Source organism: Bubalus bubalis, chromosome 3 (assembly GCF_019923935.1).
Source record: "Bubalus bubalis isolate 160015118507 breed Murrah chromosome 3, NDDB_SH_1, whole genome shotgun sequence".
NCBI classification, from domain to species: domain Eukaryota; kingdom Metazoa; phylum Chordata; class Mammalia; order Artiodactyla; family Bovidae; genus Bubalus; species Bubalus bubalis.
In genome coordinates, this window is record NC_059159.1 from 50506549 (window position 1) to 50524429 (window position 17881).

Here is a 17881-nt window from a genome sequence, read left to right on the forward strand (position 1 = left end):
TGAAGCAACTGACAAACAACAAATCTCAAAAATATACAAGCAACTCCTACAGCTCAATTCCAGAAAAACAAACGACCCAATCAAAAAATGGGCCAAAGAACTAAATAGACATTTCTCCAAAGAAGACATACAGATGGCTAACAAACACATGAAAAGATGCTCAGCATCACTCATTATCAGAGAAATGCAAATCAAAACCACTATGAGGTACCATTTCATGCCAGTCAGAATGGCTGCGATCCAAAAGTCTACAAGCAATAAATGCTGGAGAGGGTGTGGAGAAAAGGGAACCCTCTTACACTGTTGGTGGGAATGCAAACTAGTACAGCCACTATGGAGAACGTGTGGAGATTCCTTAAAAAACTGGAAATAGAACTGCCTTGCTGCTGCTAAGTCGCTTCAGTCGTGTCCGACTCTGGACGGCCCCATAGACAGTAGCCCACTAGGCTTCTCTGTCTCTGGGATTCTCCAGGCAAGAACACCGGAGTGGGTTGCCATTTCCTTCTCCAATGCATGAAAGTGAAAAGTGAAAGTGAAGTCGCTCAGTCGCGCCCGACTCTTAGCGACCCCATGGACTGCAGCCTACCAGGCTCCTCCGTCCATGGGATTTTGACCCAGCAATCCCACTGCTGGGCATACACACCAAGGAAACCAGAATCGAAAGAGACACTTGTACCCCAGTGTTCATCGCAGCACTATTTATAATAGCCAGGACATGGAAGCAACCTAGATGTCCATCAGCAGATGAATGGATAAGAAAGCTGTGGTACATATACACAATGGAGTTATTACTCAGCCATTAAAAAGAATACATTTCAATCAGTTCTAATGAGGTGGATGAAACTGGAGCCTATTATACAGAGTGAAGTAAGCCAGAAAGAAAAACACCAATACAGTATACTAACGCATATATATGGAATTTAGAAAGATGGTAACAATAACCCTGTATACGAGACAGCAAAGGAGACACAGATGTATAGAACAGTCTTTTGGACTCTATGGGAGAGGGAGAGGGTGGGATGATTTGGGAGAATGGCATTGAAACATGTATAATATCATATATGAAACGAATTGCAGTCCACGTTCGATGCATGATACTGGATGCTTGGGGCTGGTGCACTGGGACCCGGAGGGATGGTATGGGGAGGGAGGTGGGAAGGGGGTTCAGGATGGGGAACACGTGTACACCCGTGGCGGATTTATGTATGGCAAAACCAATACAATATTGTAAAGTAACTAACCTCCAATTAAAATAAATAAATTTATAAAATAAAAAAAAGAAACTAAAAAAAAAAAAAAAAGTGAAAGAGGAGAGTAAAAAAGCTGGCTTAAAACTCAACATTGAAAAAACTAAGACCATGGCATCCAGTCCCATTACTTCATGGCAAACAGATGGGGAAACAATGAAAACAGTGACAGACTTTACTTTCTTGGCCTCCAAAATCACTGCAGATGGTGAGTGCAGCCATGAAATTAAAAGATGCTTGCCCCTTGGAAGAAAAGCTATGACAAACCTAGGAAGTGTATTAAAAGCAGAGATATTACTTTGCCAACAAAGATCCGTATAGTGAAAGCTATGGTTTTTCCAGTAGTCATGTATGGATGTGACAGCTGTAAGATAAAGGAGGTTGAGCACTGAATAATCAATCCTTTTGAACTGTGGTGCTGAAGAAGACTCTTGAGAGTTCCTGGACAGCAAGGAGATCAAACCAGTCCATCCTAAAGGAAATCAACCCTGAATATTCATTGGAAAGACTGGTGCTGAAGCTTCAATACTTTGGCCACCTGATGCGAAGAACTGACGCATTATAAAAGACCCTGATGCTGGGAAAGATTGAAGGCAGGAGGAGAAGGGGACAACAGAGGACAAGATGTCTGGATGGCATCACCAACTCAATGGACATGAGTTTGAGCAAGCTCCAGGAGATGGTCAAGGACAGACAGGTAAGCCTGGAGTGTGCAGTCCATGGGGTTGCAAGGAGTCAGATATAACTGAGCAAGTGAACAATAATAACTCTTCTACCAGGAAGGATAGATGTTAATCACCAGAGAAAACTCTAGATCCTTATCAACCTGGAGATGGCACCAGAAGAAAGAATCTACATAACAAATCTTATTAACCAGCCAAATCAACCAAAGTCTTCTCCAGTAGCTCAGACAGTAAAGAATCAGCAGGATTCCCAGGAATGCAGGAAACCCAGGTTCGATCCCTGAGTCAGGAAGATCTTCTGGAAAAGGAAATGGCAACCCATTCCAGTATTCTTGACTAGAGAATTCCATGGACAGACCATGCGGTCGCAAAGAGTTGAACACGTCTGAGTGACTGACACACATACATCAGGCAATAGTTTCTCCATGTATTTGTTTTCCCACAATGTGCCACTCCTAGCAGCTCAAAGTTCTTTTCCTTTGTTTTGTCACTTCTCCACAAATTATCGTTCTGTGCTAAGATGCTATGTAAGCTCAAGCTCTAACCACCCCTTTGAGTTATTCATCACTAAATGTTCCAGTGCGTAAGTAACTTAGTAAGTAATAAGTAAGCTTATGTTTTTCTCTTGTTTTCTGTCTTTTGTTAGTCTAATTTAAAGGGCCCCACCCAATGAACCCAAGATGAGTACAGGATAATACTTTTCCTTCCCTGCCCTCTTTACCACAAATCTATGATGTAAGTTGTATCATTACCCCTGTTTTCCATAGACAAAGTAAGAAGTTAAGAGGTCTGCAAACTAAATAAGTGGCTCACTGAACTCTACAAAGAGATAGAGGAAAACAATGGAATGAGAAAGACTAGAGATCTCTTCAACAAAATCAGAGATAAGAGAATGTTTCATGCAAAGACAGGCACAATAAAGGACAGAAACTGTATGGATCTAACAGAAGCAGAAGATAGTAAGATGAGATGGCAAGAATACACAGAAGAATAACTATACAAAAAAGATCTTAATGACCTGAATATAACCATGATGGTATATGATCACTCACCTAGAGCCAGACATCACAGAGTGTGAAGTCAAGTGGCCCTTAGGAAGTATCACTAGGAACAAAGCTAGTGGAGGTGATGGAATTTCAGCTGAGCTATTTCAAATCTTAAAAGATGGTGCTGTTAAAGTGCTACACTCAATATGCCAGCAAATTTGGAAACCTCAGCAGTGGCCACAGGACTGTAAAAGGTCACTTTTCATGCCAATCTTAAAGAAGGGCAAAGCCAAAGAATGTTCCAACTACCATACGATTGCACTTAAATCAAATGCTAGCAAGTAATGCTCAGAATCCTTCAAGCTAGGCTTCAACAGTACATCAATTGAGAACTTTCAGATGTACAAGCTGAATTTAGAAAAGGCAGAGGAACCAGAGATCTAATTGCCAACATCTACTGGATCATAGACAAAGCAAGGAAATTCCAGAAAAACCTCTACTTCTGCTTCATTGACTATGCTAAACTTTTGACTGTGTGCATCACAACAAATGGTGAAAAAATTCTGAAAGAGATGGAAATACCATACCACCTGCCTCCTGTGAAACCTGTATGCAGATCAAGAAACAACAGTTAGGACTGAACATGGAACAATAGACTGGTTCCAAATTGAGAAGGGAGTATGTATATTATTACCCTGTTTATTTAACTTATATGCAGAGTACATCATGCATAATGCCTGGCTGGATGAATCACAAGCTGGAATCAAGACTGCCAGGAGAAATATCAATAACCTCACAAATGCAGATGACACCACCCTTATGGCAGTAAGCGAAGAAGAACTAAAGAGCCTCTTGATGAAAGTGAAAGAGGAGAGTGAAAAAGTTGGCTTAAAGCTCAACATTCAGAAAACGAAGATCATGGCATCTGGTCCCAGCACTTCACAGCAAATAGATGGGAAAACAAAGGAAACAGTGATGACTTTTTTTGGCCTCCAAAATCATTGCAGATGGTGACTGCAGCTCTGAAATTAAAAGACACTTGCTCTTTGGAGGGCTTCCCTGGTGGCTCAGCTGGTAAAGAATCTGCCTGCAATGCAGGAGATCTGGGTTTGATTCCTAGGCTGGGAAGATCCCTTGGAGAAGGGAATGGCTACTCACTCCAGTATTCTGGCTTCCCTGATAGCTTTGTTGGTAAACAATCCACCTGCAGTGCAGGAGACCCCAGTTCAATTCCTGTGTTGGGAAGATCCACTGGAGGAAGGGAAAGGCTACCCTCTCCAGTATTCTTGGGTTTCCCTTGTGGCTCAGCTGGGAAAGAATCCACCTGCAATGTGGAAGACCTGGGTTCAATCCCTGGCCTGGGTTGGGAAGATCCCCTGGAGAGGTGAAAGGTTACGCACTCCAGTATTCTGGCCTAGAGAATTCCATGGACTGTGCATGGGTCACAAAGAGTCAGACACAACTGAGCGAGTTTCACTTTCACTGCGCCTTGGACGAAAAGCAATGACAAACCTAGACGGCATATTAAAAAGCAGAGACGTTACTTTGCCAACAAAGGTCCGCATAGTCAAAGCTACAGTTTTTCCAGTAGTCATGTATGAATGAATGTGAGAGTTGGACCATAAAGAAGGCTGAGCATGCCAAAGAACTGATGCTTTTGAACTGTGGTGCTGTAGAAGACTCTTTAGAGTCCCTTGGACAGCAAGGAGGTCAAACCAATCCATCCTAAAGGAAATCAACCCTGAATATTCATTGGAAGAACTGAGACTGAAGCTGAAGCTCCGATACTTTGGCCACCTGAGGCAAAGAACCGACTCACTGGAAAAGACCCTGATGCTGGGAGAGACTGAAGGCAGGAGAAAGGGACGAAAGAGGACAAGATGATTGGATGGGATCACTGATTCAATAGACATGAGTTTGAGCAAGCTCTAGGAGGCTGTAGTCCATGGGGTTGCAAATAGTTGGGACACAACTGAGTGACTGAACAACAATAACAAATTATTTCCCAAAATGCAGTTCATGATCCATCCATATCAGAATTACCCAGAGTTAAAAGTACAGAGCCCTACGGCCCACAGATAAAAAATCTTTGAAGACAGAACCAGTAACCTGCACTTTTAACACGCTCTTCAAATAATTCTAATGCTCAAGATAAAGGCCATTAACTACAAAATAGTGGTTGAATAGTTGATTATTTTGGTATATCCTTCTTACAAGAAATAAGGACACAACAAAATTCAGCTAAGAGGTCAGCAATTAAAAATATTATAAATAAGCGAGAAAATTAAAAGCATAAGTTATTTCTTCAGGTTTTTATGACACACTGCCAACTTACTTCTATAGCCACCAAGGAAACCAACAGGTACATTATAGAAGGAGATAAAATAATTAGTTCAGACAGCTTATTCCATGTAGTGTTTGGGGTGGTTTTTTTTTGACATTTTATTTATTTATTTTTTAAATTAATATTTATTGGAGTATAGTTGCTTTACAATGTTCAGTTAGTTTCTACTGTACAGCCAAGTGAATCAGTTATATGTATACACATATCTTCTTTTTCCCTATAATATTTAAAGTAGACTGATCTCTGTGCGCCTCAAGTTACTGCTAACCAATTTTCCGTAGCTCACATAATTTTTCTAACCAAAAGTTTTAAAGGGAAGATCTAAGAACAACTATTTTGCAATCTTAAGCAGTTCTTTAAATTGACATATACAATTCATTTTCACTCTAAAAATATGGTAGGTCTTTATATGAACACTTACATACTATGAAGTTGTTAAACTTTATTCAAACATGATGATTTATCTTGGTCCTTCTCCCTCCTGTAGGTTTAGTCCTACAATCCTAAAACAACATATTCCTCCTGCTCTCCCCTGGGGAATTCAAACGTTTAAATCAATACTCAGAATGCAGACTTTTGGTTGTTGAAAATTTTCCAACACAGTTCAGTCCAACAACATGCATTGTAGATCACTGAACTAAGAAAAACCCAAAGATGAATAGAATATAAGCCTTGTCCTCAAGAGACTTGTAACTTCTGTTGAAAAACAAAGCCATTTTCAACTGACTTTACAGTAAGGCAAAAAGCATCTTAAATACTTTAATTCAAAAGTAAAGTGTGCAGGAATGTAAAGAGAAAAAGTGATTAATTCCAACTGCAGAAAAATGGAGAAAGCATGACAAAAGGGATATGACATTTGAGTTAGGATTGATGACAAAGCATTTTACCTGTCAGGAACTGAAAGATGGAATGTATTCTTATATGAAGGAATATTAGGAGTGATGGTAGATAGGGTAGCCATGAAAGTTCATGGTGCGGTCATGGAATACTGACCAGTGCTCTTCAGTTGAAGCTGAGAACGTAAGTGAGGAGAAATGAGAATAAGAATAATAAACTAAGAATATGAAGATTTCTCAAAGGTTTCAAAGCAGGGAAGTAAGAATGGTTTGTTTTTGCTTTTATGCAAACTAAGTAAACAAAAACAGAAATGTGTCTTTCATTACTCCTATTATCAAACCATAGTCAGGTCAGATAAGTAAGAAAAACTATCATAATGATGACAGTGGCAAAGAAAGATGCAAGAAATATGGTTAAGATTGATAGGATTTAATATGAAGCTTGATAAAGAAAAGTCAAAGGTAACTTCAAATTGGATTACTAGAATTATTAGGTTGGTGCAAATGTAATTCCAGTTTTTGCATTGGTGAAATTTGCCATTTGATACTGGAATACATCCTTAAATAAATGTGGTTATGTTACATAGCATTTTAATACACATTTCTCACTTTATTTTTTTTTTGCTAATGACTTACAACTTGATGTGTATTTTATATTTATTTTAGACTAGGTATATGTTAGACAAAAAGCAAATTCAAGCAATTTTGTTATTCCAGTTCAAAATGGGTCCTAAAGCAGTGGAAACAACTCGCAATGTCAACAATCCATTTGGCCCAGGAACTGCTAACGCCATACAGTGCAGTTCAGTTCAGTCGCTCAGTCGTGTCCGACTCTTTGCGAACCCGTGAATCGCAGCACGCCAGGCCTCCCTGTCCATCACTAACTCCCAGAGTTCACTCAAACTCATGTCCATCGAGTCAGTGATGCCATCCAGCCATCTCATCCTCTGCCGTCCCCTTCTCCTCCTGCCCCCAATCCCTCCCAGCATCAGAGTCTTTTCCAGTGAGTCAACTCTTCGCATGAGGTGGCCAAAGTATTGGAGTTTCAGCTTTAGCATCATTCCCTCCAAAGAAATACTTCCATACAGTGCAGTGGTGGTTTAAGAAGTTTTGCAAATGAGACGAGAGCCTTGAAGATGAGGAGCATAGTGGCCGGCCATCGGAAGTTGACAATGACCAATTGAGAGCAATCATCAAACCTGATCCTCTTACAACTACCCAAGAAGTTGCTGAAGAACTCACTGTCGACCACTCTACACTCGTTTGGCATTTGAAACAAATTGGAAAGGTGAAAAAGCTTGCTGAGTGAGTGCCTCATTAACTGACAGCAAATCAAAAAAATTGTCATTCTGAAATATTGTCTTCTCTTATGCCACTCAACAAAAATGAACCATTTCTCAATTGGATTGTGACGGGTGACGAAAAGTGGATTTTCTACAAAAACTGGTGATGACCAGCTCAGTGGCTGGACTGAGAAGAAGCTCCAAAGCACTTTTCAAAGCCAAACTTGCATCAAAAAAAGGTCATGGTCACTGTTTGGTGGTCTGCTGCCCATCTTGAGATAGTAGACAGATGGGTTCCAAGCTGGACATTTACAATCAGCCGGCCCCCTGTCAGCATTTCCTGAGACAAGAGCTACGTGGGCTCCAGTTGAGGAATTTACAATTGCCCTCCGAAATGGAAGTAACAACAGAAACGAGGTAAACAGCCAGTCTTTTTCTCTTGTAAACATCTTGAAGAAATATAATTATGGAGAGGAAATAATTATGGCAAGGACAGAGGCAAAACACTTTCTGAGTAAATGACTGAAGGATCTCCGCTTCTTCCTTTTTAGGATAAGGGAGACACTATACATTTCCACAAAGGCTCCTTGGGGTCAAAAGTCAGAGGATAATTCCAGGCCACAGTGAGTCTTGCTCCTCCCAGAAGTCTTTGCTTCAAGATTCATCTTGGCTAAAGGGGTGCATGTGCACCCCAGAGGAGAGTCCTGATACAAATTAGCGGGGGGATGGGAACAAAGCAAGATGACTGGCCTGAAGGAAGACAAAAACTTCTTACTTTACTCTTTACTTTCTGCCTCCTTGCCTGAATTCATTTTTAACTAGTCAGGCAAGGACTAGGAAGGGACTCCAGCCTTCACTGCTGGCCCCTGTGGTCCAGTGGTTAGGACTCCAGTCTGGGAAATTAAGACCTTGCTTCCAGCTATTGCTCACTGCTGCTTACTGTTAAGCTGCCATTTACTGCTGTGCATGTCTGAAATCAGTCTGCTCAACCACAGCATTCTGAATCCTGCCTGGTGGGCTGCAGTCCATGGGGTCGCAGAGAGGCGGACACGACTGAGCTACTTCACTTTGACTTTTCACTTTCATGCACTGGAGAAGGAAATGGCAAGCCACTCCAGTGTTCTTGCCTGGAGAATCCCAGGGACGGGGGAGCCTGGTGGGCTGCCGTCTATGGGGTCGCACAGAGTCAGACACGACTGAAGCGACTTAGCAGCAGCATACTCAGCAGATCGATGAGATGCACCTAAAACTGCAGTGCCTGCAGCCAGCTTTGGTCAACAGAAAGAGCCCGACTGTTCTCCACAACAACACTTGACCGCCTATCACACAACCAATAATTCAGAAGGTGAACGAATTGGACTACTAAGTTTTGCCTCTTCTGCCACATTCACCTGATGTTCAGCCAACTGACTACCACTTCTTCAAGTATCTCAACAACTTGTTTTGCAGTGAAAATGCTTTCACAACCAGCAGGATCCAGAAAATGCTTTCCAAGAGTTCATCGAATCCTGAAGCAAGGATTTTATACTAGAGGAATAAACAAACTTATTTCTTGTTGGTAAAAATAAGTTGACTGTATTGTTTCCTATTTTGATTAATAAAATGTGTTTGAGCCTAGTTATAAAGATTTAAGGGCTTCCCTGGTGGCTCAGACAGTAAAGAATCTGTCTTCAATGCAGGAAACCCAGGCTCAGTCCCTGGGTCGGGAAGATCCCCTGGAGAAGGGAATGGCTCCCCACTCCAGTATTCTTGCCTGAAGAATTCCATGGACAGAGGAGTCTGGCAGGCTACAGTCCATGGGGTCACAAAAAGAGTTGGACACAATTTGGCAACTAAACAACAAAAGCAAAAACTATACTTCAATTTACAAAAAGAGTAAAAAAAAATCATAGGAGGAAGAATAGGATGTTTGCTTTTTTTGACCTACAAATGGACTAAAGAAAGGAAAGGTGTTATATATGAAATTAAGATGTTAGAATATATATCCAGGAGGCATTTATTAAATATACAGTTTGATACCTCAAGATCAGTAAACTTCATCTAGGTATCATCTGCAAAGACATGAAGGATAAATGAAGCAAAAGAAATGGCTGTAATGAAGCAAAAGCATGCGTGCCAGTCAAGAATAGAATAGAACTAAAGGCTGATCAATGAGAAATAACTTAAAACTACAATGTTTCAAAATCAAGAGAGAAGAGAATTTCAAGAAAACCCTCAATAGTGCTAAAATGCTGCAGAGATATTAGTAGGTACAATGAGCCTAGGAGAAAGCCACTCAGTTTAGAAATTAGGTCATTATTGCAGATGAAACAATGCATAAAATCAAGATAAAATATTTTTTAACAAGACAAAGGTCATGTACTTTTCAGTCAGTTCAGTTCAGTTGCTCAGTCGTGTCCAACTCTTTGCGACCCCATGAATCACAGCATGCCAGGTCTCCCTGTCCATCACCAACTCTCGGAGTTCACTCAAACTCATGTCCATCGAGTTGGTGATGCCATCCAGCCATCTCATCCTCTGTCGTCCCCTTCTCCTCCTGCCCCCAATCCCTCCCAGTGTCAGGGTCTTTTCCAATGAGTCAACTCTTTGCATGAGGTGGCCAAAGTATTGGAGTTTCAGCTTCAGCATCAGTCCTTCCAATGAACACCCAGGACTGATCTCCTTTAGGATGGACTGGTTGGATCTCCTTGCAGGTACTTTTAGATACCATTAAAAATCTCAAAATCTTCCCAACTGATAAAAAATTAAACTGAAAAGATCATTTTCAAATTAAAATGGAGTCATATAATGGGATAACATTTTTAATATTTTGATAATTATTTTGACTGATTAAATTTATACAAGCCTGTAATCTTTGATACAGTGCCTTTGAAAAACAAACAATAAGCAGCTTATTTAACTTATATGCAGAGTACATCATGAGAAACGCTGGACTGGAAGAAGCACAAGCTGGAATCAAGATTGCCGGGAGAAATATCAATAACCTCAGATATGCAGATGACACCACCCTTATGGCAGAAAGTGAAGAGGTACTAAAAAGCCTCTTGATGGAAGTGAAAGAGGAGAGTGAAAAACTCGGTTTAAAGCTCAACATTCAGAAAACGAAGATCATGGCATCTGGTCCCATCACTTCATGGGAAATAGATGGGGAAACAGTGGAAACAGTGTCAGACTTTATTTTGGGGGGCTCCAAAATCACTGCAGATGGTGACTGTAGCCATGAAATTAAAAGACGCTTACTCCTTGGAAGGAAAATTATGACCAACCTAGATAGCATATTAAAAAGTAGAGACATTACTTTGCCAACAAAGGCTATGGTTTTTCCAGTGGTCATGTATGGATGTGAGAGTTGGACTGTGAAGAAAGCTGAGCACCGAAGAATTGATGCTTTTGAACTGTGGTGTTGGAGAAGACTCTTGAGAGTCCCTTCGATTGCAAGGAAATCCAACCAGTCCATTCTAAAGGAGATCAGTCCTGGGTGTTCATTGGAAGGACTGATGCTGAAGCTGAAACTCTAATACTTTGGCCACCTCATGCAAAGAGTTCACTCATTGGAAAAGACCCTGTTTTTCGGAGGGACTGGGGGCAGGAGGAGAAGGGGACACAAAGGATGAGATGGCTGGATGGCATCACCGACTCGATGGACATGAGTTTGGGTAAACTCTGGGAGTTGGTGATGGACAGGGAGGCTTGGTGTGCTGCGATTCATGGAGTCGCAAAGAGTCGGACACGACTGAGCGACTGAACTGAACTGAACTGAACTGAAGCAGCGTTTGCATTTGCAAAGTGTGTCAGAACTAATTCAATTTGAAGCAGCCGACAGAGACTCTCACCTTGACTAAAATTTAGTCCCACTCCTTTGAGCCCTCTTTTCTACTAGGCTCAGAAGTTGGTCCCTTATTCTGTCTTTGGCCTGCCCAGCTGAATCTTAGCAAAGAATCCTGCTGTATCATCCCCTACCTTTGATACCTGATCAAGTTCCTCATACCCCATATTTAATGAATAAGTCTTTGGCCGGCTTTTAGTAAGAATTCCCCTATCCTTGATGATTTCTCTTAGTAATTTTCCTTCCACTGATCACCTCACCTTGCTCCTTGGCTGTAAGTTGCTTTCCTTATAATATCTGGAGGTAAGACCAATCTCTCTCCACTACTGCAATATGCTACCGCAAAAGTCGTGAAGTAAAGTTTTGTTTATGGGACTTCCCTGGTGGTACAGTGGATAAGAATTCGCCTGCCAATCCAGGGGACCCGGGTTCCATCCCTGGTTCGGGAAGATTCCACATGCTGAGCAACTAAGACCGTGTGCTACAACTGCTGGAGCCTGAGAGCCCTAGAGCCCACATGCTGCAACCAGAGAAAGCCTGATCACAGCAACAAAGATGCAGAGCAACCAAAAATAAATACTTTTTTCAAAGTCTTGTTTACCATTTTATTAAGTGCCAGAACAATTTTTTCTATAACGTGAGTCACTCAAGGAAAGTAATCACACCCTTAGCCAATAATAGAAAAATAATTTACCATACAATTACAAATGAAAGCAAGAGTTCAGCAGAACATCCATATGACTGATAATGATAGAGCTTAAAGTATAAAAAGATTTCCTAATTTTTTATGCAAAACGATTTTTTAAAAAAGGCTTTCCTCTCAAAATAAAGATGGTAGTGCTGAAAAAGTAGGAGCATCAAATTAATTGCCTATTCATGCCAGGATTTATGTGTCAGAATTTTTGGTAACAATGGAATAAAAATGAGAGGGAAAGCAGCTGGTGAATAATTAGTAGCCAACTCATAAATTACAAGAAAAAATAAATACAAACAGTGCTTGATACCCAAGGTCCTCTACTCGGTCAACAAATACTTATTTAAGGCTTGACACTGAGAGTGAATAAAAGAATAATACAGACTCTCTATGATTTAAGAAAAATGACATGTACAAATAAATAAAATATTATAAATAATTATAATACAAAGATGAAAGTGGTAAGTTCATCCAAGAAGAGTACAAAATAAAGTGTTATGAGAGTTCAGAGGAAGGAGAGATGATTTCTCACAGGAAGGCAAGAAAACATTTCATGGAAAGCAAGCAGCATGTGACTTAAATCTTCAAGGATGACTAGCGTTTGCAGGGAGAATAAAAGGGAAAGGCATTCCTTCTGGTCTTAAGAAGCAGCATAAGCAAAAGCCCAGAGTACGTCCATTCTGTAACCACAGAAAAGAACAGAAGAAGTTAACATTTAGGCCTGTGCTGTGGTGGACTAAACAGCATCCCTCAAAAGTTCATTATCACCTGGAATCACAGAATGTGACATCACTTAGAAATAGGGTCTTTGCAGGTGTAATGAATTAGGGCTCTAGAGTTAAAATCATCCTAAACTTAGACTGGGCCCTAAATCCAATGAGTGGTGTCTTTAAAAGAAGGGGAGAGGACACACACACACACACACACACACACACACACACACACACACAGAAGGCTATATGAAAACAGAGGCAGAAACTAGAATTATGCTGCCACAAGTCAAGCAAAGCCCAGGTTCACGAGAAGCTGGGAGTGGCAAGGAAAGATGCTTCCCTGGGATCTTCAGAGGGAACATGGCTCTATTAACACTTTGGTTTCAGCTTCCAGAACTGTAAGAGAGTAGATTTCTGTTTTTTCAGTTTATGGATTGTGTTAATTTGTTACAGCAGCCCTAGGAACTAACATAGTTTGGTTAAGAACAATTAGTAGAGGGCTGCTGTGAAATAAGTGATATCGATCCCAGTTCTTGCTAATATTTTCTCTTTGAGGACATTTCTTTAATTTCCTGAGTGACAGGAATGTCTGATGCAGAGCTCCTAAATCCCTCAGAATTTTCTGGGTGACAGGAATCTTTTGTTCTGATGCCTGAAGTAACTCTCGGTAGGTTCCTGCAAAGGGGCTGGTCACTAGAAAGACCAAGCCATACAAGAAACTTGGAACTTTCAACCCCATCCCCCAACCCCCCATTCTCTGGAAAGAAGAAAAGATTTAGAAATACAGTTAATAACTGATAATGCTTATGTAACAAAGCCTGCACAAAAATCCCAAAGCACAGGGTCTGGAGAGCACCTAGACACATCTACATGCCAAGAAGGGGGCAACACAGCTCCATGTGGACAGAAGCTCCTGGGTTTGGGACCCTTCCAGATTCTGTCCTACATATCTGTTCACCCAGCTGTTCATCTGTCTCCTTTAATACAGTTTTTATTATATAATAAATCAGTTAAGGTAAATGTTTCCTGAAGTTCTAGTAAATTACCAAACCCAAGGAGAGGGTCATGGGAAGTCTCATTTATAGGTGGTCAGTCGGAAGCACAGGTCACAATCTGGACTTGGCATCTGAAGCGGGGAGGGCAGAGGGGCAGTCTTTTGGGACTGAGACCTAAACCTGTGGGGTGGGTCTGCACTAATCCCAGCAGACAGTGTCAGAACTGAACTAAAGTGTAGGACACGCAGTTGGTGTCCATAGAGCACTGGAGAATTGCTTGGTGTGGGGGGAAAAAACTTACACATTTGGAGTACGAAAGTATTCAGTGAGTAGACAAAAAAAAGTTTATCTTTTTCAGTTATGTACTCAAGCCTCCAGCATTCCATGTTATTACACTTTGGAAGAAAAAAAAAGCCACACTGATAATAGGCATATTCTCTTATTACCAGGCAATTGTGTTAAAAAGTGAACAGAGCACAATAAAATGCCATTACTTACAATGTGTGACTCCAGCCAGAGTTTGGTAGAAAGTGGGAGTATCACTATCATCAGTGAGGGTCACATATACACCTCCAGACAGTAGCCAACGAGAGAAGGTAAAAGCATCTTTGTTTAGAAGAAGCCAATTTCTAAACTTTTCATAGTTTACCTTTTCACCCTAAAATTAAAACAAGAAAACACAGGTTTAGTTAAACTTTAAGGTACCTTACTTGGAACTTACACAATTTAAAATTTGCATTTAATTGACGTTTACTCCCTTCTACTATCTATAAAGGAAGAATAATCTAAATATCATTATAGGCTATATATGTATTTGGAAAAAAAACTTTTCAAATATAACTATTTCAGAACTTCTATTTGCATAAAACCTATATGCTAATTGCAAATTATTTTATCAATTCATTAAAGCAGTGAACTTCCACTAAGTCACATTTTAGTTGCTAAGGTACATCTTGCAATCAGTGTAAACTGCATTTCTTTCAATGCTTAATAAAAGCCATTTTTCATTTGCTTTATCCTGCTTCAACACTTCCATTGGTTAGAATCAGCACATTTTAATCAATGTGTATGGAATATGAATAATCTTTTAAATTTCATTGGCAAATTAAAAACTATCCAGGAGTCCCCTTCCAAAAGTCATCACTGAAAACGTACATTCACAAGTCAACTAAAATACAAAAAAGAAGCAAGGAGGTTTCTATTTCTTTGCTTTCTTTCCAAGTACTTGAGTTGCTAAATCTGTGGAGAAAAAAAGTTTCCAGGCTGAGAAAAAACATCATATGGCTGTGCAAGTCAATCTCTTTGACTGGAAGACAGAGTATGGGCCAGATATTTCTATGAGAAAAAGGCAGAAGCAACCCACATAGAAATACAATGAAGAATGACACTCAGGAGCCTAGTAGTTATAATCCTGATGGAGCTATTAAGTGATACAAATAACTTATAACCTAAAAGAGTTACGGTAGAAATAATTTCTATATTGTTAGTAGCATCCTATTAAGTACAGTAATATGCTTAGCTTCATGGTTTCAGAATATTTAACAGTACAATTCAAGCAATCAAGACAACATTGGAGGGACTTCCCTGGTGGTCCAGCAGTTAAGAATACACCTGCCAATGCAAGGGACACAGGTTGGATCCCTGGTTAGCAAACTAAGATCCCACCTGCCGAGGAGCAACTAAGCCCATGGGCCGTAACTACTGAGCCTGCGTGCTGCAACTACTGAAGCCCGTGGGCCTAGAATCTGTGTTCCACCACAGCGAGAAACTGATGCAGCACAACAAAGGAGAGCCCTCACTGGAGGCAATTCAGTCCACACACAGCAACGAATACCCAGCGCAGCCAATAAACAAATAAATAAGACAACACTGGAAGTCTTAGCTTTCTAAATGGAGGACTATGGCACTCAGACTTGCTGCAGGGACATGAGGACATCGCTGCATGTTTAGAGGATCAGACCCATTTTCTTTCTCTACCCACATTTGGTCTACAAAGAGGGTTTGCAGTATAAATTCCACAAGCTGAGGCACATTTTTACACATTAACATCTTTGACATTGGGATAAGTCTTAAAATCAATAATACCCTTTAATTGTAACTGGTAGTTTTTTTGTTCTTTATAGTAATACATAAAAGCACATCTTATTAATCAAAAGCATCTTATATCCAGTGAACATGGTGGTTTTAACGGTTTTATGAAGCTAAGATGTTATTATAAGATGCACCTTCATGTACCACTAAGAAAAAACTGCCTGTGATAATAGGTGCTTCTAACAACTTCACATACAGTTAATATTTAATGTGTATTTACAATGCCCTAAGCACAATTCTGAGTATTTTTATACTCATTTAATCCTCAAGCAATAATAGGAGATACTGTTATCCCCATTTTACACACGAGAAAACTGAAGCTCTGAAAGCTGTATGTTCAAGGTTATACAGTGGCAGAGATAGAACTGAACCCAAGCAGTCCAGGCTCCAAAGTCTCTGTGCCTGAATTACACACTATATATACTGCCTGGCAACTTAGTGAAATACAAAGCGACCTCTCTAATCTGCTTGCCCATTAGCAACACTCCATATAACTGGCAGTACTAAAATCCCATCTGTCAAACATGATTTTCTATGTTCTTGAGTCATGGCTCTAAATAAGGAAGCAAAATGGATATCTTTTATAAACTGTCACAAAAGTAGTCTAGAAAAAAACTCCCAGTACTATAAATGGCAATTAAAAACAAACAAACTTCTGAAATTGATACATCTTTGAAGAGCAATATAAAGTATGAATTCCCACCATGAGAATCAACAACCAAAAAAATTCAATAAGAAAAAAATCAATGTAACTCCTATGTGGATTTCCTTCATCTCAAGTTACTGGAAACATAGTAACTCAAAAAGCAAGAGTGTGGATCACATCACATACCTTACTCAAAAATTATGTAGGTAAATACATCAAATAGTTGAATTAGGTAAAATTAGCCCATTCACAGTCTTTTTTTACTTTACACAACCATAAGTACCTAATGATGTAAACAGCTATATACATGAGTATCCCCAAACCTTGGCCTCTCATTTCTTTGATCTCCTCTCTTCCAAAGACCTTATTCTTCATATAAGACTTTCCTAGCCATTTACTACCATACTCATTTCCTTAAAATTCTTTGTTCTAATGTCCCTTTCTCTTATAAGCTGTTCCTAACCATCCCATAACAAAATACCTACACCTAGATATCGCCTCCCTATCACCACCTACCTCCTGTAGTCTACTTAATTTTTCTGTACAGCACTAATTATTATCTTAGTTTGTGTACCTGCTATTGTGTCTAAATTTTAAGAGAACTGGGTGGCTAACCAAATTAAATCCCGTCTATAAAACAGGAATGTCTGCATAAACCTTATTAAAATGAAAAAAAATACATTCTCCCCTAAAATAAGCAAACCACTTGATATTTCTGTGAAAAATCCAATTTATCAGGCTTGCAAAGATTAGATAACTCTTTTTTTTTTCTAATAAAATCTGGCCAGCAAATTTTAGAGAGGAAAAACAAAAAACATGATCTAGTTTGTCTTAAGGTACTGAAATACTATCACAGCAACTTTCAGTCAATAAGACAACCAAAAATGCAGGAAGACAATCCTTTTAGCACCAAACATGTAGAACTGCTGAGTAAAATGTAACACCATAACTACTACCAAAAACTACTTAGCCAAGCTGAAAAGCAAGAAAGGGAAATCTCCAGGTGTTATTAACACAGGGGAAACTTAAAGCCAGAGTGATGAAAAGCTAAAGCCAGAGTCCATTTAAAATAGATATTAGAACCAGATATATGCACATGGCTGGAGTATTAATAATCAGTGCTTATATAGTTAGGAAGGTGACTAAACTAACTGAATAAAAACTCTGAATAAAACCAATAGCAATGAAAGACTCTAATATCTGTGAAATGGAAGTGGATCAAATGGCCACAAGAAATTACACAGCACTGAATGCTGCAGGAAAGGATCAAAAACTTGTAGAAGAGCTTTATTTTGCCACCTCTTGGGACTTCCCATGTGAGCAGACCTCTGAAAAGAAATTAAAGAAAAATTTTCTCTGTTAAAAGATACACATTATCTGTTGTTAAAGTTTTTTTACAATGAAAATATATTATTTATGAAAACAGGAAAATGACCAATTTTTAAAACCCAAATATTTCACTATGCAAACCAATTAAAAAAATAAATTATAAAATGCATTTAAGATAAAATAGGCATTGATGGATCACAGAGGTCAC

General features: G+C 39.7%; 1 protein-coding gene across 1 annotated transcript in view; it reads right to left on the reverse strand.

The window, feature by feature from the left end:
• USP32 (ubiquitin specific peptidase 32) overlaps positions 1-17881 on the reverse strand; it is a 206848-nt gene that overhangs the window by 75188 nt on the left and 113779 nt on the right. The window contains exon 5 of the mRNA XM_006065464.4: positions 14106-14265. Coding sequence (XP_006065526.2) covers positions 14106-14265 — 160 coding nt within the window. The remainder of the gene's footprint in view (positions 1-14105; positions 14266-17881) is intronic.